Source organism: Echeneis naucrates, chromosome 14, assembly GCF_900963305.1.
Source record: "Echeneis naucrates chromosome 14, fEcheNa1.1, whole genome shotgun sequence".
Taxonomy (NCBI): Eukaryota; Metazoa; Chordata; class Actinopteri; order Carangiformes; family Echeneidae; genus Echeneis; species Echeneis naucrates.
Window position 1 is genome coordinate 2,063,349 of NC_042524.1, and position 20,377 is coordinate 2,083,725.

The 20,377-nt window shown below is 42.3% G+C and overlaps 2 protein-coding genes across 3 annotated transcripts in view; both read left to right on the top strand.

Annotated features, from left to right (window-relative positions):
• The first annotated feature begins 1,037 nt into the window (after positions 1–1,037).
• Positions 1,038–11,773, top strand: LOC115053891 (cullin-5). Of its 2 annotated transcripts, none has more exons than XM_029518758.1 (19): positions 1,038–1,077; positions 3,830–3,939; positions 4,034–4,133; positions 4,667–4,843; positions 4,967–5,108; positions 5,356–5,501; positions 6,090–6,170; positions 6,529–6,667; positions 8,121–8,251; positions 8,812–8,919; positions 9,020–9,084; positions 9,186–9,318; positions 9,574–9,705; positions 9,797–9,920; positions 10,343–10,518; positions 10,643–10,804; positions 10,896–11,014; positions 11,290–11,413; positions 11,579–11,773. In XM_029518758.1, exons 1-19 carry the CDS (start codon positions 1,054–1,056, stop codon positions 11,771–11,773), a joined length of 2,388 nt encoding a protein of 795 aa, XP_029374618.1. In that variant the 5' UTR covers positions 1,038–1,053. The 2 variants fall into 2 exon arrangements, with proteins under 2 accessions (XP_029374618.1, XP_029374619.1); XM_029518759.1 differs by having other exon boundaries at positions 6,529–6,622.
• A 3,545-nt stretch (positions 11,774–15,318) lies between these two features.
• capn5b (calpain 5b) overlaps positions 15,319–20,377 on the top strand; it is a 29,287-nt gene continuing 24,228 nt past the window's right edge. The window contains exon 1 of the mRNA XM_029519314.1: positions 15,319–15,371. The gene's annotated coding sequence lies outside the window, so the exon portion shown is untranslated. The remainder of the gene's footprint in view (positions 15,372–20,377) is intronic.

Below are 20,377 nucleotides of genomic sequence, written 5' to 3' on the forward strand. Positions count from 1 at the left end.
GATTCTGATTGTTATTTTTTACCCCAGTGATTTGGAGATCCTGCTTCATTAAAGTGCAGTGCAGTTAAAACATAAGTCCTGAATTAGAAATGTTAAAATATGTTTATATAATCACATAGAGTGGAAAATGAGACACAAACTTATCACGACATTGTTTTTCAGCACTCTGATTTAACTCTATTCTGCTGTCAAATAAAGCCAATAACATTCACCCAAAAATAATAACTTAAAAACACATTTTGGATCTAGAACCTTATATGCAGCTGTGCCTATAACACTTAATAGTCAAATTTACATTTAATGATGAGAATAAATTCATTATATTTTGTCTTGTTTTCAATTTTACTGAATCTTCAGGCAGTTTTTCAAACTGCATTTGTTGTGTTCATATGAAGGTCAAAATCCCCGTAGTATGTGTGAGAAAGGACTTTAACAAGCCTGTAAGATCGAGGCCGGATGAAAACAAGCATCATGATGATTGCATGAAACAGCAACTGTCCTTGAAGTGGAATAAACAGTGGTTTGTTTGGTTTTTTTTGTCTCTGGTTTTATTCCCAGGGTGCTTAAAGGTTCGCAGTTTGCACATTATGTTGCTCTCACGCTTCAACTGGAATAAAGATAATTAAAAGATAGAAATAGAAGTGATAATACTAAATGTGTTAATGACCCGGTAACCACAGAGAGTGCTGGTCTAAAGACAGTAGTAGCAATAATGACCTATTTCCAATGGTGTTATAACAATATTTACAAGGACCTTTATAGTTTTCTCTACGTTTTTATTCATTATTGTCTGGAGAAAATGCAATCAGTGAGCGTTTCTACTCTAAATATTGCGTCAAATCTGCCAAGATGACATTAAAACATTTTTTAATGTACTCGACAGAATATGTGAAGATGTCAGTGTAAATTTGAACTTATTTGCCCTTTAACTTCTCCTTTTTGTCGCTGAAGTGATAAAGCTCATCTCGGCCCGTCTTCGCCCCCCCCCTCCCCTCCTCCCCTCCTCGTCGGCTGGCTCTCGCGAGATTTTGCGAGAGGATAAGTTGAGGGAACATGGCGACGTCTAATTTGCTAAAGGTAAGAGCCACTTCAATTCAATTATTCGCTCTCGTCGCCCGGCTGGCTGCTTGACACTTGCACGGTGTGATGTCGGCGTTTAGCTCCGGCATTTACCGACATGGCACCGCGGCTGAGCGCGACTCCGCCGCCGGCGGCGGCTCCAGCAGGGAGCAGTTAAGTTACATCTGGCTAGCATTGGCTAAGTGCACATCAGTGATTTTTAGCCACACAGGGAAGCTACAGGGCGAAGGAAAGAGTCAGACACCGAGGGAGGGGGGAGGAGGGAGGAGGGGGAGAAAAGAAACGGTACTGATAACGGGTGAGGAGGGGATGGGATTGTTGTGTGTGTGTGTGTGTGTGAGGGGGGGGGGCACATCGTTAGCTCAACCACCTAAAATATAACCCCAGTCTGTGTAAGCGCTAGCTGCAGACCTGCTATCATCTGTCAGTCAGTGCTTTAGGTTCAGGAGGCTGCAGCTGACCAGCCCCCACCCCCCCCCCCCCCCCCCTTTAAAGACACGCTGAAGGCTGCCAAAAGACACAGTCGTGCTGTTTTTCTGTGCACAATCTTCTGCTGCCATTTCAGCAATACAGCAAAGTCAGACAGAAGCCCAGGAGAGGTGACAAACCAGCCAGAAAACACACACTGCTACAGCCTGGCGGTGCTGGGGGTGTTAGAAAATGACTCTGCAGACAAAACAAAAAGAAACTGCTTCTGTGTGTGCAGAATGCTATCAGCTCTCTTGCATTGTACCAACATTAGGACATTCTCACACATCCTGTCACTTTCATGCTCCTCTGGATAATTTTCCCAGCCAGCTGCATTTAGCTAACATGTTTGGTCCCCTTCATGGGCTGCATCCAAACTTTTGTTTAAATATATAACCTTGTTATAACAATAGGTATCTCAAACACTCGCAATATGATAAATAGCAATAACAAGAGTCTATTCTTCCCATTTTTCGAGCAGCAACTGTTCTGTTTATTGTCAGTGAATAAACATCAGCTGCATGTCAGGTCCTGCAGTGTGACACGAACATATGTTTTTTTATTTTGAGAATTAGGGTTTTAAACTGACGTAAGCTGCTGTAAGTTGGTTAGCATTCTGACCTCATGAAGAAATGACATTAACCCATGGGTACAAATCTAAAATCATACTTGTAATAAATATGTCTCTGTGCTCTCCAGACCAGTTGTGTCTGCTGACTGTTACTTTAAAATCTGCTCTTCAGCAAAGGAACCCCACGCTAAAACAGGAACTTTGCCAAATTGCACATAAAGGTCATATTTTTACGTTGGCATAAAGGTAATCTCAGTTTAGGTCAGGGATCTACAAAATAATAACAGATAACCTTTGGAAGACACTGGCTTTGTCCCAATTAAAACCAAGTCTATTGAGCACGTAGAGTTAATGAATGTGCTATATACTGTTTTTGCAGTTAGTTAACTAGAATTTAACATGCTGAATTATTATTTAGATATTATATTCTTCTTTACTTCACATATATATTTCTGTCATCTGAAGCAAATCTAGCTGAATATTCTGGATATTCTTATTTTCTAAGCCACTGCCCGCGTGTAGTTTTTGCACATATAAGCAGCTCCATTTTCTTTGGTTTCTGTATTGATGGAGAATAATGAGCATCAGCAGGACGCTCTGAAGTGAAGGGCTTGGTTAGTTTACACACTGACAGACGTGTTCTGGTTGTGAATACGCTTTTCTTATGCCTGCTTAGAATTAATGAGTTGTATTTATCTGGTTGGTTTACATTATAGGAAATACATCCATCCATCATCCATTGTTTTTGGAGATTGGCACACAGTAATGTGTTTATTAATTATTGAACATCCTCTAACTAGTTTAACTTTCTTTTTTCCAGTGTGGAGCTGCAACTAGACTAATTTCATCATCAGTTTTTCAGACAATTATTAAATCGTTTTGTAAATAAAAGGCCGAGTAGGTTAAAATGTTGGGCTGCACGACGTGAACAAAATCATACTGCAATTGTGTTGGCAGAGACTGGACCTCTCTGTAGCACAACAATACCTGTGGTGCTGTGACACTATAGTTTTATCAGAAAGTTGGACAATGTCTGGGATCGTTTGGTTTTCATGATAAAGTTTCCTTCCACTCTCATCAAGACTGAGCTCAATTAGAGAAATGACCTCACATTGAAATCACAGTAACATTAGCCTAATTACTCATTTGTTTATGGTCAAGGGGGTCATTGGCTTTTCTGCTTATACATTTAGATATTTAGAAGGTCAATCAACTGTAAAGTATCAGCCGAACACATGAGGCATCTAGCTTCTTGGAATTTTCTGCTTTTCTTTTGTTTCTTGATATAGTGAAGTAATAACAACACAGCTCTGCTAGATAGTGGAGACAAGTCATGCTTTCTGATGTTTCATTTAGATTTTAATCTGATAGGTAATGAAACCCTAATGAGAAGAGGCACGAAAATATATCAATCAGTCAGACGGAATAAAGCCACAGAGATCACCACTGGACTTATCCATTAAAGTCCACAAAACATAAATAATGCTTTTTGTTGCTTTTGGCTTTCATTTTTTGTGGTTATATTTTTTCTGAATCATTTCCAGTTCATGTAAATAACCCAAAAGGTTTGTGAAATGTATAACTCTCTCAAAGGCACATATAATTCTGTCACACTGAATTTTAATGACAATAATATTTTGTTTTGTGTTGTTAATGATTCAAACCTGCTGTAAAAGTTATACAGTCCACTTTGCTCCTGTGTGTTTCCAGAACAAAGGCTCCCTTCAGTTTGAGGATAAATGGGACCTGATGCGTCCCATAGTACTGAAGCTCCTGCGACAGGAGTCCGTCACCAAACAACAGTGGTTTGACCTGTTCTCGTAAGTTGGCCTATCCTGTAATGGCTCTCAGCTTTGGTGCTGGCACTCAGAAAAGCGGGGCAGGTAGCACTGTGTGTCCTCTTTGTCTCCACAGAGACGTCCATGCTGTATGCCTGTGGGATGATAAAGGTCCCGCTAAGATCCACCAGGCCCTCAAAGAGGACATCCTAGATTTCATCAAACAAGCACAAGCAGTAAGAAAAGAACCATTGTGCGATTTGCATTCAAACCTCTGTTAAATGATGTTGTTTCACATCCAAACTCCACAGTTTGTGTTCTTATATTTCCCACATCATTTTCAAATTTGGCCATTTTATTCCTTTTTGATAAAACGGGCACAGAGAGACATTTTCCCCCTAACCACTCAGCTATCAGGTCGCCCCACTGAGCACTCACATAGATCCAGCCACACTCCAGCCTGCACTTGTACTGTTCAGTGTAAATACAGTTTGGACACTGTGAGTTGTTAAACAGCCTTTCCCGGTCGCTGTGTTTTCTTGTTTATCGAGGTGATTATCAGTGGATGAAAGAATTTCTCAGTAGTACCCATAATACCTTCTTCATAGTTCACAGGGATCATGTGGTGTTTTAAGGTGGATTTTTTCCTTTAATAGTTCAAACGTATTTCTTTTGTTTGTTACTATTCCTGTGGTCTAATGTTTTAGTCTGTCAGTTACATTTTGCAGTAGGTGATCGGCCCCCTCCTCTGTTTCTCGCTCTTTCTTAGCGGGTGTTGAGTCACCAGGATGACACAGCGCTGCTGAAGGCCTACATAGCGGAGTGGAGGAAGTTCTTCACACAGTGTGATATCTTGCCCAAGCCTTTCTGCCAGCTGGAGATTACCTTGATGGGCAAGCAAGGCAGCAACAAGAAGTCCAATGTTGAGGATAGCATTGTCCGTAAGGTGAGGGGTGAACCAAGAGGCAACATGGGGGACTCAAAGGATTCATGTCACCCATTTACACTGACATCAACTGTGAGTCATACTGCAGTCTCTTATCTGTACATCTCCGTCCTCTCCCTGCAGCTGATGCTGGACACATGGAACGAGTCCATCTTCTCCAACATTAAAAACAGGCTACAGGACAGCGCCATGAAGCTCGTCCACGCCGAGCGGCTGGGAGAGGCCTTCGACTCCCAGCTGGTCATTGGAGTGCGAGAGTCCTACGGTGAGTGACAGTAACACAGGTCGTCTCATTGTACCGGTATCTGAACCACGAGTCCAATCTGTGATCACATCCAAAATAGATTTATCTTGTGTCTGATTTAAAAAAAAATAAATAAAAAAATTAAAATAATAATGATTCTCCAGAACCAGACTCATGACTAGTGATATTACAGACCAACAAAATCTTCAATAAACAGTTTGAATTAAATGTCTCTTTGTGATTGAGCTGTATGTTGTTCTCTGAGCAGTGAATCTGTGCTCCAACCCTGACGACAAGCTGCAGATCTACAGGGACAACTTTGAGAAGGCGTACATGGATTCTACTGAGAGGTTCTACAGGACACAGGCACCCGCCTACCTCCAGCAAAACGGGGTCCAGAACTACATGAAATATGTGAGCAGTAGTCGTCGATGTATTTAGAGGACACGAAAACTTATTTTCTCAACAATCCTCTAACTGTCAGCAAGGGGATCCAGGATGGGCATCTTTTCTGCATCTGACACTCATTTTCTATCCAATCCCTGCTGTCAGTTAAAACCATTTTTTTAAGTCTCGTGCTCTCAAGTTTCCTGTTTACATTCAGCTCAGGTTGAAGGAAAATATGTCCAGTTCACTGAGGTTTACAGCGGTCTCTCAATTAGACCTCACGACATGAAGCAGAAACCTGAACCTTGAGCCTTCTCTCTTACTCAAACAGGGATTACATTTGTCAAAACGCAGCAAAGCAGTCATAATTTGATAGAAGAAACACACAAACATCTGTGAGCACTGAAAAAATGGTTGGTCCCTTATTTCCCAATAAAACAACTCCTGCGGCTCTTTAATTTCAGCCTTTAAAACCTCTCTAGCCTTTTACAGCTCTGCTCTGCATAGACCTCGGAGGTGCAGAGCACCACCCAGTACGTGGCTCCTACAGGATTTTATGCAAAACAAATGTAATAAATATTAAATGTGCAAAATATGGCATGTTTTTTTTACCAGGCTGACTCAAAGCTGAGGGAAGAGGAGAAACGTGCGCTGCGATACCTGGAGACGAGACGTGACTGTAACTCTGTACAAGCAGTGAGTATCACAGCTCAGTGTGGTGCATCTTACTTTGAAAACAAGTTGAATTTTGATCCAGAGAAACAAAACAACATGTCATATACAGACAACTTCTTCCAAATTACATCGTCATTGTTTTTCATTTATAACTTTTACTTTAAACTCTTTGCTACATACATCAAATATATAATTGTTTGTTCCAATTCCTTTAGGAAAAAGTGAATTTTGCAACATTTGCATTTGAAGAACAGTTTTTTTTTTTTTTTTTTTTTTTGGGGGGGGGGGGTTGGTTGGTTGGTTGGTTATTTGTTTGTTTGCTGTATTTATTGTTATCAATTTCTCCTCCTGAACTGTCTCCAATCTCTTTATTTTCTAGTTAATGGAGTGCTGTGTCAATGCGCTGGTCACGTCATTCAAGGAGACGATTTTAGCTGAGTGTCCAGGCATGATCAAACGAAATGAGACAGAGAGTGAGTACGGCAGGACTGCTCCCACCAAAGGCTCAGCCAGCTCAGGTTTGCACCAGGAAATAGCCCTGACCAAACCTTCCCGTCCAGTGTCTTGTAGAACATCCGTCTGTGTTTCCACCACCTCCTCTTAAAGAAATGTGTGATGAGACACTGAGGACAGTTGGACGGTGTCCACCTCTAAACCTACATGCTTTACTAAAAGATAGTTATCCATAGCTGGACCTCTGCAGGTGGGGGCTCAGGAAAGCTGACAAAAGGGGCAGGAGGGCGTCATTCTCTCCGGCAGTCTGAGCAGCAGCTCGTGGAGGAGCTCACACCTCACTGCTTCACCGCACATCCTCTGTCTGAGTCATAACTCCGTCAAATCCAAACACACAGACATGACGCACATACCTTTAGGTTGACTGTGACTTCCTTTGGAGGGGCATGGAGATCATAGTTTATACTGCAGGGACAACCACAGAGTCAGGACAAAAATCAGGTCTAGAGCTCACAGAAAGTACACACAGAAAGAGAGAGAGATAACATGTTGATGTTTTATTAAAGTTACCTCAGACACACTAAAATAAAGTCCTTTTTCCACAGTTTTTTGCTGCTGTACATGAAATAATCATCCAGTCACATATTTGAACAAATAATCACATACACAGAACAATTTAAGACGCCTTCAAACAGAAATCAGAAAGCAGGTATTGCTGTTCTTCTGTTTCCAGAGCCAAACTTTAATTAGTTTTTCCTGCTGATGCTGATCCGGTCTATTCGGGAATCACATGCACAAATCATTGTTACAGGGGGCTGTAAACTAAGAGCAGTATCATCAACAAAGTGAAAAATAGAAACTGGCGAAATCTGGAAAAATGTTGGTTTGAATCAGAAAGTGGGAAAAAAAAGTATATGTTTGTAAGATTGTAAATCTGAACAGAACTTTTTGATACAGCTGTTGCACACATTTCTATCTATGAAATAGTGTTTTTTCCCAGAAACTGTTTGCTGTTTATCAAACCTCGTTCACCTTCACAGGTGGAAGCTTGTTTAGCCAGCAGTTTTGTTTCTGTCATTTCTCATGGTTCAGGTGTAAAACACAACAAAAGTATGTGTATAGTATAACCTGGACATTGAGAATCTGCTCCTGTGTTGCATTAACCACTCATCATTATTTGTTAATGCATTTGTATGTGTGTATGTGTCTGCGTTTGTGTTCAGGTCCTCTTTACAGCTTGATTTACCAAGTAGGACAAAGAGCATCTGCAGTAATGGATTTTTAAGTAGTCCCTACTCTGCTAGTTCTATAATGCAGCAGCCAAATAAAACTTAGTGTTTAAGTAGTGCTCACACTTGTTTAGTCCAAAGGCTGTGTAATTCCAGCACTGAATCCCCTGATTAGGAAGATTTTAGACTATCTCTGGAATCGAAAAAAAAAAAAAAAACATGGCCAAAGAATAAGAAGCATGAATCTTGTGGTGTCTATGCATTTAATTTTTCCTCCCTGCTCTTCCAGAGTTGCACCTTATGTTCTCCCTGATGGACAAAGTACCGAGCGGCATCGATCCCATGCTGAAGGACCTTGAGGAGCACATCATGAGTGCTGGCCTGGCTGATATGGTGGCTTCAGCAGAGACAATCACCTCTGTGAGTCAAAAAACACACATACAGTATGTACTATATATACAGATGAGTCTTGAATGCAGTTTATTTAGACTAAGCTGTGAGTCCTTTGAATTCATCACTTTTATCCATTGATTTCATCTTAACTATTTACTCATTACATTTAGCCAACTGTTGCATCTGTTACTTTTCCGTTAAACTGTTTAACTCCTACACAGTTAAGACAGAGTTAGACAAAGTGATGAGTCACTTCCTTTCTTTGTCCTTTCCTGGTTTATCTCTTAAAATGGGCTCATAAATAAACCTTTTTTCTTTTTTTTTATCTTAGCTGACAAACAGATTTACAGTCCACCTCTGATTCACTCTGTTCTCCTAAAAAGTAGCAGAAAGACACGTTGTGATATCTCCAGAGAATAAAAATGTCCTTGTGTAAATGTAAATCACATTAATTTAGTAAAACAATCTCAGCTCAGTTAAATCCACTCTTGTTATTGTGTCTTAAATTGTGATTGTCAAAATACTATTTAACAAAATTAATAATGAGCTTTGACTCCGATGACATTACTTGCTGCTCTTTGCTGCAGGACTCAGAGAAATATGTGGAGCAGCTGCTCACCTTGTTTAACCGATTCAGTCGCCTGGTCAAAGAGGCGTTTCAGGACGACCCACGCTTCCTGACAGCCAGAGACAAGGTGAGCTCCACCTTCACCACCTTGGCTGCTAACAGAACAGTGTGATCGTAGGACGCACCTGCCAGAACGTCTTCTCAAATGTCCTTCAATCTCTTTACAGGCGTACAAAGCTGTCGTGAATGATGCCACAATATTTAAATTAGAACTTCCTATGAAACAGAAAGGGTAAGAGACTGTTCCCTGCCCGAGGTTCATCTTTTGGTTTGATTGATGAAGTAAAATCTTGTCTGACCACCGTCTTGTTTTCTTGTGTGTGTGTTTTAAAGGGTTGGTCTGAAAACTCAACCAGAGTCAAAATGTCCAGAGCTGCTGGCCAACTACTGCGACATGCTCCTGAGAAAAACCCCGCTGAGCAAGAAGCTCACATCTGAAGAGATTGAGGCCAAGCTGAAGGAAGTGGTATGTTACAGGCAGCCTTTACTGTTTTCTCTGTTTTTTGTTTTTTTTTTTAGTAAAGATGCTGATTTTCCCCCATGCTGCTTCATATGATTGTAGCAGAGTCACAGAAAATAATAATGGGGAGAGCATGTTGTCCAGATCACTGTGACTGAAAACACATCTTCACTGTTTACAGCACAAGTTCATCATTAAATGTAACGAAATGAAACTGAAACGTTCATTTTTTCCACTCAACATCTGTTTGATCTTTTCCAGCTGCTGGTGCTGAAGTACGTCCAGAACAAAGACGTGTTCATGCGCTATCACAAAGCCCACCTGACCCGCCGGCTCATCCTGGACATCTCAGCCGACAGCGAGATCGAGGAGAACATGGTGGAGTGGCTCAGGGTAGGAAGGGACGGACAGGAGTGTGTGAGATACCATCATTTACTGTTTTTCATCACCGGTAAAAACTGTTTCCTGTTATCTGCCCAAACAGGAAGTAGGAATGCCAGCTGACTATGTCAACAAGCTGGCCAGGATGTTTCAAGACATCAAGGTGTCGGAGGACCTCAACCAGTCTTTCAAAGAAATGCATAAACACAACAAGCTCGCCTTACCAGGTGAGAGAGGCAGCTGAAGACCTGCAGTGACAGTTTAAATTTACACAAGTCTGAGCAGCTGCAAATACTGAATGATACTGATATTTATTTATTTAAGCAGAGTGAGCTTTGATTCATTCAGTTAATAGCTAAATAATCGGTTTGATTTAACGATTTATCTGATTAATCATTGTCAAAAGTCTTGATAATTGATACTTGCCATTAATTAATTGGATGATGAGGATCTATGTTTGTCAGATTGAGCTTTACTCTAAAATAATTGTTTGAGATACAGCCACACTAACTGTATTCACTCTTTATGCTAAGATGAACTGATGGCTGCTGCTTCTGGCTTCATATTCAGCAGACAGATGTGTTTTATTCTCAGCGGCAAAACAACCAAACAGTCAGAGATAAAAATGTGATCACGTATTTTCCCGCAGCCGACTCTGTAAACATAAAGATCTTGAATGCTGGAGCTTGGTCGAGGAGCAGCGAGAAGGTTTTCGTCTCTCTTCCTACAGAGCTGGAGGATTTGATACCAGAGGTGGAAGACTTTTATAAGAAGAACCACAGCGGCAGGAAACTTCACTGGCATCACCTCATGTCCAACGGCATTGTGAGTAAAACGCAACTGTGCACACAAACACTCACAAAGCTACTGTTCGTGCAATATTATAATAAGCTAACACTTTTTACTGCTTTGGGAAATAGACTAAATGTGATGTCGCTCATTTCTCCAGATAACCTTTAAGAACGAGGTGGGTCAGTATGACCTGGAGGTGACCACCTTTCAGCTGGCAGTGCTGTTTGCCTGGAACCAGAGACCAAGGGAGAGGATCAGCTTTGAAAACCTCAAGCTCGCCACAGAGCTGCCGGATGCAGAGCTGCGCCGCACTCTCTGGGTAAAGTAGGGCCGAACCTCGGAAATGTTCTCTGTGTTTTACAGTGGACGTTGTCTGTCTGTCCTCTGAACCGTCTTCTCCATCCTCCCAGTCTCTGGTGGCGTTTCCCAAACTGAAGCGGCAGGTGTTATTGTATGACCCGGTGGTGTCCTCGCCCAAAGACTTTGCAGAAGGAACACTATTCTACGTCAATCAGGAGTTTTCTCTCATGTAAGGGTCGTTACTGTCAGCTCCGTATGTTCAACATGTCTCTGTTCTCCACAGTTCAGTTTTATTTCCTTATATATCCTGGTTTGAATGCCACGTTGAGGACTAAAAACGTAAACAAGTCAAGTCAAATGCATTGACTGCTTTAATATTTGCCTTTTGTGTCATTGTCCTTCATACTATAGATATTGAAGAAACCCAGTCAAAACCAAGCCTCCTGTTGCTTCTGCCTATGTCTAAGCAGGGCGTTGGTTTTTGTTTTCTGTTTCACCTCACAGAAAAAACTCTAAGGTTCAGAAAAGGGGGAAGATTAACCTGATTGGTCGGCTGCAGCTCACCACGGAGCGAATGAGAGAGGAGGAGAACGAGGGCATCGTCCAGCTCAGGATACTGAGAACACAGGTAAGACCTGGAGCTCGCAGCATGAAGGAGAAGATGCCGCTGCTCCCTCCTCCTTACGTAACGCTGCCTGCTGTGAATAAATGTTCTCGTCTTGCGTTTCCCACCGTACAGTCTGAACAAGTTCTGCAATGTAATCCATCTGTTGGCCTTGTTCCCCTCGTCCAGGAGGCCATTATCCAGATCATGAAGATGAGGAAGCGCATCAACAATGCCCAGCTGCAGACAGAGCTCGTGGAGATCCTAAAGAACATGTTTTTACCACAGAAGAAGATGATCAAGGAGCAGATCGAGTGGCTGATAGATCACAAGTACATCAAGCGCGACGAGACCGATATAAACACCTTCATCTACATGGCATAGCACAACACATTAGGATGAATTGTGTTGACTTTGGTTTCAGTGGATCAGGCCTGATGGACACTAGAATACTTCCAGGCTCCCCGTCCTTTATTTAAAAAACAAACAAAAAAAAAGAAACAAAAAAAAAAAAAATCAATGTTGTGCAGGGAGGCATGAATTTAAGACTGAAACCTATTTAAAAAAAAGTGGAACTTCCTGCCTTAAAGTTGTACAAAGAAAAAAAGGTTGAATGCAAAAATCGGAGTGGGAGTCAGCACCAAGTGGTTGTAACTGTTTTTAAAGCGGAGGGGAGTTTCCTCTGCTGTCCAGATGAGGCTGTTGATTGTTTCTGGTCTGTTTTTGATGCCACGGCGTGTCATCTGGACAGCCACTACAACACTCCTGCTCGATGCTTGTGCAAGTCTAAAGGCATGCTGACAGGAAAGGATGAGGAGCGTTTGGATCTCAAAATGTCTGCAGTCCAGTTTTAACACACGTCGAAACCCAGACCGCCTGAACCTTGAACAAAACACAGCCCTCTTCACTCAAAGGCGAAGCTGCTTTAATCAGCCAGTTGGTGTGCGGCGGGGGCCCCGGCACCGTCGTGACTCTCTGCAGTCATACTTAAAGTGATCAAGCACTTAATCCGGACATTCAGATCAGCACTTCACAGTTTTCAGGACTGAACCAGACAGCAACACAGAGCCAACTCTGAACCACATCACGCCTCTGTCCCTGAGTTAAAAAAAAAAAAAAAAGAAACAGAAAAGGACAAGGTGGGAAAGGATTAGCATATTGCTCTGATCCGCCCACCCAGCGTACCCACGGACAGAGGGGGCTCTGCAGGAGGCCTGGGAGAAGAGGCTGAGGTCAGTATTATACATGGTAAATACTACAATTCAAAGCTATCAGAACGTGTACCATGAGATGTGAATAATGAAATTATTAAATAAACAGCACCTTATTATAAAACAGCACACTGGCTTGTCGTTATCTGAGCTCAAATAAACCCTTTTTAAAACAAATTGTTTTGGTCAATTTACTCAGAGAACGAATTACACAGACTGGATGCAGAATGTGAGGCCAGGGAGGTAGTCAGACTGTTGAAATCTATGGGGAAATGGCCTGACTGCTCACTTGATGTATTACCTGAGTAAACTTGGCCTTGCTCTCTAACTTTGAAGTCTTTTTCAATGACGGTCACTTTTAGAAGAAAATGGATACAGCAGCTCTTCAGCAGTGGCTGACGTGTGATGGTCTTATTACAACCTGGAGGATTTACAACAGGACACACACCGATGGACGATGTCACGCTAACTGTCTCTGAGACCAGTTGTGTTTAAAGGGAGACGCCCTGAGACCAGTCTTAGTTTTTTTTCTGCCACCACTTTTCACATTTTCAGGTGCACACGAGGTGTGGGACTTCAGTTCAGACATGCTGGCCTGTATCTAATAATCACTGTCCATTGTCTGAGCAGACAGCAGTCAGACCACAGGAGGATGAACAGTTACCAAATAATTATGTGTTACAAACCACTTTTTCTTGCTAACTCTACTTTTCTCCATCTGACACAACTTTTTTCACTAAATCAGTAACTGAAGTGAATTAAATAGTCACTGGAGCAGCTGCAGTCATGAAAACACAGTGCTGGGCCAACAGATGGTGCCAGAGCAACACAACACCAACAAAGTGAAGCAGGAACTCCATGAAAATATCTAAGAGTGGAATAAATCAACTGTCTCTGCATTAAGCTTTCACATTAAACTGTGTGTTCTACGATTCATTTAAGTTCATTTACCTCAAATAATTTTAAGATTCACTGTTCATGTCTGTGTAGATATGGATGAGAGACCAACTTGAAGTAAAAGGCCAAGATCTTATCTCTCCTTTTGTGAACAAAACCCCTTTCACACTTCCAGACTTCCTGTCTGTAGCTGTCCGTTCTAAATCCTCATGAAGACATCGCTCCCTAAAAATAGATCACATATATTATTATTTTTTAATTCCTGCAGTTTTTAGCAAAATTTATGAGTAAATTGTGAATTTATTGGGCACTAAATTCAGTGTGAGTGTAAGACTGACTTTGTTGGTTTTAAATTGTAAAGTATATATAAAAAAAAATTTTAATATAAGGAGATTAATTGTTTGGTTTGGCCTACATACTGTGTGCCTTATTTCATAGTGATCTTAAAGCTTAATAAAGTAATATCCCCTTAAATTATATGAATATTTGTATGAATTATACAGTTTTTTTGTCCCATTTGAAAAAATCTGCATCGTTTTATTTATTGGACAGAAACACAGGAAAACCTGTTTATTTCTCAGCACATTGCATCCTTTTTCTTTTTTTAGCGACAAAGGGGGATTACAACAGGCCTCACAGTATGGCGCATGCGCAGTCTGCAGCCTCATTAACGAGGACCACCGCCATTAGGAAGAGAACACTTCCTGTTCGTACCTTCAAAATAAGATTCGTGAGTTTAGCAGACTGGGCTAACTTTTCTTTATAAAATGGACAGATTTGATTGGGATTGTTTATATTTAGAGTTAGTTAGTTAAATCCACGAGGAGAGATAGATACAGGTGTTTTCAGGTAAGATACCAACAGATGACTGTCGTAAAAAAACTCATAAATCTGAACACACAAACGTGATACAAATATTTTTACATGCAGTGTGATCTACACTTTTGTCTTCACCGTTTACAGAAACCAAAACCTGCTTAAAAACTGCATTTTAAAAACAAACGAGAATCATCACAATTTTAGCTTTAATTCTGCTTTAAATTAACTTTTATTTAACTTATCAACAAATCAAACAATGCATCACAATCAGGAACTAGTAAAAGACAATTTAAAAGACCAAAATAGAAGAGATAAAGAGGTCACAGTGTAAATGACTGAATCTGAGGCTGTTTGTTAAATTAAGACCTTTTTAAACATAATTAAGATCCAAAGTATCTTTCATTTGTGGAGGGGTTTTTTTTTTCATTGATAAACAACATCCTGGAACTGATAGTTCTCAAATATCCCCAAATTCATCCACAAAGTTAATGTTCATTAACTTTACTGTGTCTGTAATTTTCCTTAACTTTATGTTCACGTTAACTAGAGAAACAGAAGAATTATAAGTAGTTTCGGTTATAAACTGTATTTCTGCGGGTTTTTGTTCCTTCATTTTGGAGTAAAAATATTCAGTGAATGATTTTTATTCTCACACATCCTGAGCTGACCGTGATGTTTCTGTGATTCTTTGGAATAAGTGATGTGGTTTGGTTCAGATTTAGAAAGAGGTTATCACCTCCAACAATCTAACTATATTTTATCTATAATTCTTTTTTTCTTTTTTTTTTACTTTGAAATCAGGAGGACGGAGCATCCTAACCCCCCCCCTCCTCGGCAGCTTGACGCCGCCGAGGTGAGGAGGAGAGAGGAGGAGGAGAGCGGAGCTCCGCAGGCGGATCAGGGAGAGCGAGGTGAGGAATCCCAGCAGCCCCAGGAGAGAGAGAGCCGGACCGGCTGGACCCCCTCCCTCCCTCCCTCCCTCCCCCCTTCCCCCCCCCCCCCCGGAGGAGGACCCGAGAGGGAACCGCGTTGCCACGGGAGAGGCCTCGGTCCAGGTAACGGAGCTCGTGGAGCCGGTTCGTCCCGGTCCTCCCCGGGGCCGGCAGGTGCAGATGGAGAGGCGGCGGTCGGAGAGCTGCTGGTTAAATCTCCGAGATCTTCTTCGTTACTGACCGTGGTGGTTTGATTTGTACGGCCTCTGAGAGCAGGGTGTGTGTGTGTGTGTGTGTGTGTGTGTGTGTGTGTGTCTGGGGGGGTCCACAGAAACACCGTGTTGTGCCGGTGACTAAAAGCTGCATGTCTTTACTTTGCGCACAAAGAGCGGATAAATGGATGTCACACCACTTGGGCGGGAATCGGGTTTGGCAAAGGTGGGGCTTTTATTGTCAGGCTCCTCATCATCTTAATGGCCAGCAGAAACAAAACAAGCTGCCGTGAAGAAAAATGGAATCAGAGGATCTTTCAGTTTTGCAGCAGCAGATAATTTTATTTATTTATTTATTTATTTATTTTGCTCTGACCGAAGATGGATCAATAACGGCTCCTATTGATGAAGGAAGAGGTTTACATGGAAGTTTTTCTGAGTCAGGGACTTTCTGACAGTCTGTGATGGTGTGGAGTCTGTTTTCCTGCATGAGGAGTCATAAATTAATCATTTCAGGAGAGTATTGTTCTGCAGAGCAGGGAGAGGGGAATAAATGCACGATAATAGTTCATGTGGAGTCCTGAGACTTCAAGCCTCTTTCTGGGGGGGGGGGGCGGTTCCCTGGGGGCTCTAAAATCACTCCACATTGTCGGAGAACTTGATTTTAATAGCATCTGAGCACATCTCCTTCTACACAATGTGGAGTAATAACTAATACGGGAAAACAGCAGTGAGGGAAGAGTCTGGATCCCTGTTGTGTCTCAGTTTGTGGGCATTTCCATCAGCTTCAGATGAGGAAAGTCTAAACTGAACTGTTTAATTTTCTAATATTCATCAGAGAGAGAGAAAAAAATAGTCGTCAAGCTTGAGTGGAAACTTCATCTCATCTCCCGCGAAGATGACAGTTCATGACTTGGCGTTTGAGCCGTCTATTTTGATTTCAGTTGGGTGTCATCACCGAAGCGGTGAAATTGTGCGGCAGCTTGAACGGTCGCAGGAATTAGAGAGGAGAAAACTCATTTCTGCGTGGAGGGAAGTGACTCTCGTGGCCAAGCCTACAGCCGGCTGGCAGCAGGAGGAGGTACTGCAGAGGAGATCACGATGCTGGGATAGCCCTCCTCCTGCCGAAGCGTGGTCTGGTGCACCCCTCCCTCCTTCTCTTCGGTATCCTGGTGCATTACTGCTCCCTGCTCACTTCTGTCAGCAGCAGCAGACTTAATGAGTCACTCCAAACCACCAACACCCAAACACTCTGATCTCCGACCAGAACTCTGTCAGAATCTGTGGCTGCCTGCTGTGCACATTAGCAGTTTGCACGGTTGTGTGTGTGTGTGTGTGTGTGTGTCTTGACAGTTTCTCATGTTCACGTGAACAAATATTCCTGTCAGGAACTCAAAGCGCAGATGTGTTTTTCTTTTTGGGCTCCATCTCTGATGGTTATATTCAGTCCTCGGCCTTCATCACCTCCTCCGTCCTATCAAGATACTCGAGGCACACAATTGGCAAAAAACCTTGAATTGTAACCAAATCGTGTGTATTCAAGCTGCGGACTGATAATCAGGATCTTTGTTGAGCATTCACAGTTGTGATGGGAAAACTTTGATAAGCACCAACAGGCTCTACAGCTGCTGAGCAGACCGGCACACTTTTCTGAACGAGCTGCTTCATATTCTCAGGATGACCCGAGTTAAGATCTGGACTCCAGGAGGCAGAATTTCTTAGTTTGATGTAATTCTGGAGAGGTTTTTTTTTATTTAGGGGCGTAAAACATACTTTAAACAACGGTTTAAAGAAGATAACAAAGCTTCCGGGCTGACTCCTTCACACCTGCTGTGCATCAGTATCTAAATTGCCACAACATGGCGGCATCAGAGCCGGAATGAAACCGCTCCAGGCGGTCCCGGTGAAGCCGGACTGAGCGTGGACGAGGTGGGCTACGTGGAAACAAACAATCCAAACCAGATTAGATCGTTTGTGTGTTTCTCTGAGCTGTTGGCCAAACAGGAGCTCTCTGTGGTTCTGCTTTCACACTGCAGACTGTAGATGAAAATGGAGACCACCGGGGGGGCAAAAGGAAGGCAGATGGTATTGAAGCCTATGGGAAAAAAGCCAATTCACTTCATCTATTAGCTCGCTAATGAGTTGATGGTCTCAGTCTTGAGTTTCAAATCTTCTTCAATCTAACATGATGGTCATATTTCAAGTGATGGCCCCATTAAGAAGAATATAGACCATCAAACAGGGGATGCACCCAATCAGGATAGAGTACCCCCCCCCCCCCCACCACCACCACCACCTTCCTCTCTGAATATGGCTCCTTCTGGTCTGCTTCATCACTGTGAAATGGTTGTAAGGTCTGCAAACAGGATCGCGTGAATCTGAATAAAATTCAGGTTCAGTCCCCCTCTCCATTATAGTGGAAGCAGGGAGGTTTCTTTCACCTCTTGTTGTGGGTATGTCCTCATCAGTAGGATCACTTTCCTGCCGTTTTTGTGTATTCTCTTAAGGAGAAGTGTGCTGCTCACTCTGTCTGGGCGTCGTATCCTTACCGAAGCTGTTCGGTAATGTGACACCTTGGCCGGCGCTCTGCACCGTGCCATGCAAAACCAGTTGAATGAGATGAATCTTGACAACTGCTGACCAGCAGCTACTCCTGCCCAGTAAAGCTGGCGTGGCGGTTTGCACTCTGGACCGATGCTCATGTGTTGTCCAGTTACAGCAGAGATGGTAAACGTGTCTGGGACTGGGATGTTTTTTGTTTGTTTTTATCGTATGCACGAAATTCTTCAATCTCTGAAAAATGACGAGCTTCTAATGCTGTTCAGCAAACAATCAGGACAAGCTGTGCACACAATCAGAAATGAGAAGAAAAGCATTATGAATTATTTGTCACCCTGGATAAATGCTGATGGTTGCTACATATTGCATTAGACGCTGTATTATTATGCCCACAGTGTTCCCATTTGTGAGATATGGCACTTTGTTTCCTTCTATTGATCAGTGATTGGACGTATTTCCTCTCCGGCTTCTCTCCACAGCACGACCTGTTGATTCTGAATCATGACTTTGTTGTTTCTGTTTCTGGCCAGCATCATCTGTCACTCATTAATTCTTTACCTGCCATTTTGTCGTTGGCAGAAATGTTACTCAGCCACAGATTTATTCATTCAGATGTTTTTCTTTAAATAAGGTCTGCTATGGTGTTTTTCACGGCAGCTCTCCCTTCCGTCTCCCATCTCCATTATCTCAGGGAAGTTAATGTTCAGGTCGGCCACATTATGACAGAATCCTCCCCGTCTCGAAGGTTCGTTGCAGTCCCATTCTTCCTGCGGTGAAGGCAGTTTTTATTGAATTTCCACTCTATTCCATTAAATCCTCTCCCATCTGTTTTGTTTCCACACTTGTAGAAGAGCTGAAGTCTTCCATCAGCACAGATCACTGCTCTGCTGAACATCTGTTTTCAGTCCAGCAGCATTTTTTACACCTAAAAGCATCTGTGTTCCTTAATGTGCTGGAAGAAGCTCTGAACCTGGACTGATCACATCACATCAGGTTCACTAATTGATTAACTTAAAATCATCACCAAGTTTAATTAAAAAAAAAACAAAACGGAACATTAAAACCCTCATGAATGAAGATTAATTGCAGAGCTGTTGCATCATTTAGCAGCTGAATGTCCAGGTATTTCCTTGGTGCTTGGTACTTGGACAGAAACAGGAGTCGCTCTGCATCTGCTGGATCTTTAATTAGTTCACATTATTAATTTTATAAGGTGATAAATGTCAGATTCTGTTTTTACTGCTCAGGAATGATGTTGCTGTTCGCAGCTTGACGATTGAAGACGAGACGGATTATTTACTGCCAGTTTATCAGAAAACAAACATTGCAGCTTTAAGCGAAGCGCTCGTTGTTGTTGTTGTTGGTCAAGGCGTCCAGCACAGTAGCGTCTCAGGATTTGCTCTCTGCAGGTGATGCTGTTGGCCGTCCACAGAGGCCAGATGACAGCATGGTTTTCCCCAATGCAGTCACGAGCCAAACACCAGGCCATCTGTCAGATTTAGCCTCCAACTGCGACCTCCTCGTTCCCCCAGGAATTCACTTTGTCACTCACTTGTTCGTTCCTCTGAATTAAATTGATGTATTTTCTTTAACTGCGTTCAAAGACGGCGCAGATTCCGGGAAACGCATATTTGATCAGAGTTTATGGGATTGTCTGCGTGCCAGGATGTATTTAATTACTGCACACAGGTTGGTTTCAGGATTTAGGTGTGCTGAGAGAGAGCTAGAGTTGTTTGGTGTTTGTTTTTTTTTTTTTTTTTGGACACCGCTCCAAAGCCGGTCATGTGGCCTGTTTGGATCCAACATAAGTCCACTATACGATGATTGGATTCCTCTGAACTTCAGGTAACGCCGTCGGGGTTAATAGCTTTTGAAAGGAGCAGTCGTCAGATTTCACGCTGCTGCTGTTGTGCCCTCTGTTTTCTGTGCGCTCCATTTTCCCCAGACATCGGATGTCATTGAGCTCCGATGGAAGGTGAACAGGTCAACCAATTAAAAATAACTTCATTTGATACTGCTGCTTGGTAGTAATTAAGAGGCTTAAGCTGGATTTGCTGTTATTACTTTGCTGTGCTGCTGCGTGCACAGTTAGTTACATGCTCTAAATGTTTTAATTCGATTTCATGTTGCGTGCTTCATTGCTTCATTTGATTCTGTGTCTAATTTCTAAATCTAACAGTGTTACTTTTAAATTATTGCTTCTTTATGAATGAGTTAATCAATTGGCCGGTTAAGTGTTCGTTATAAAGAGTGACGAGCAGCTGAAGTTGACATCGGACAACAGATCTTTTCCTTTGAGTGATTCCAACCAGATGAATATTTTTGCATTTTCGCTCAAAAGCTGATCAATGATGACTC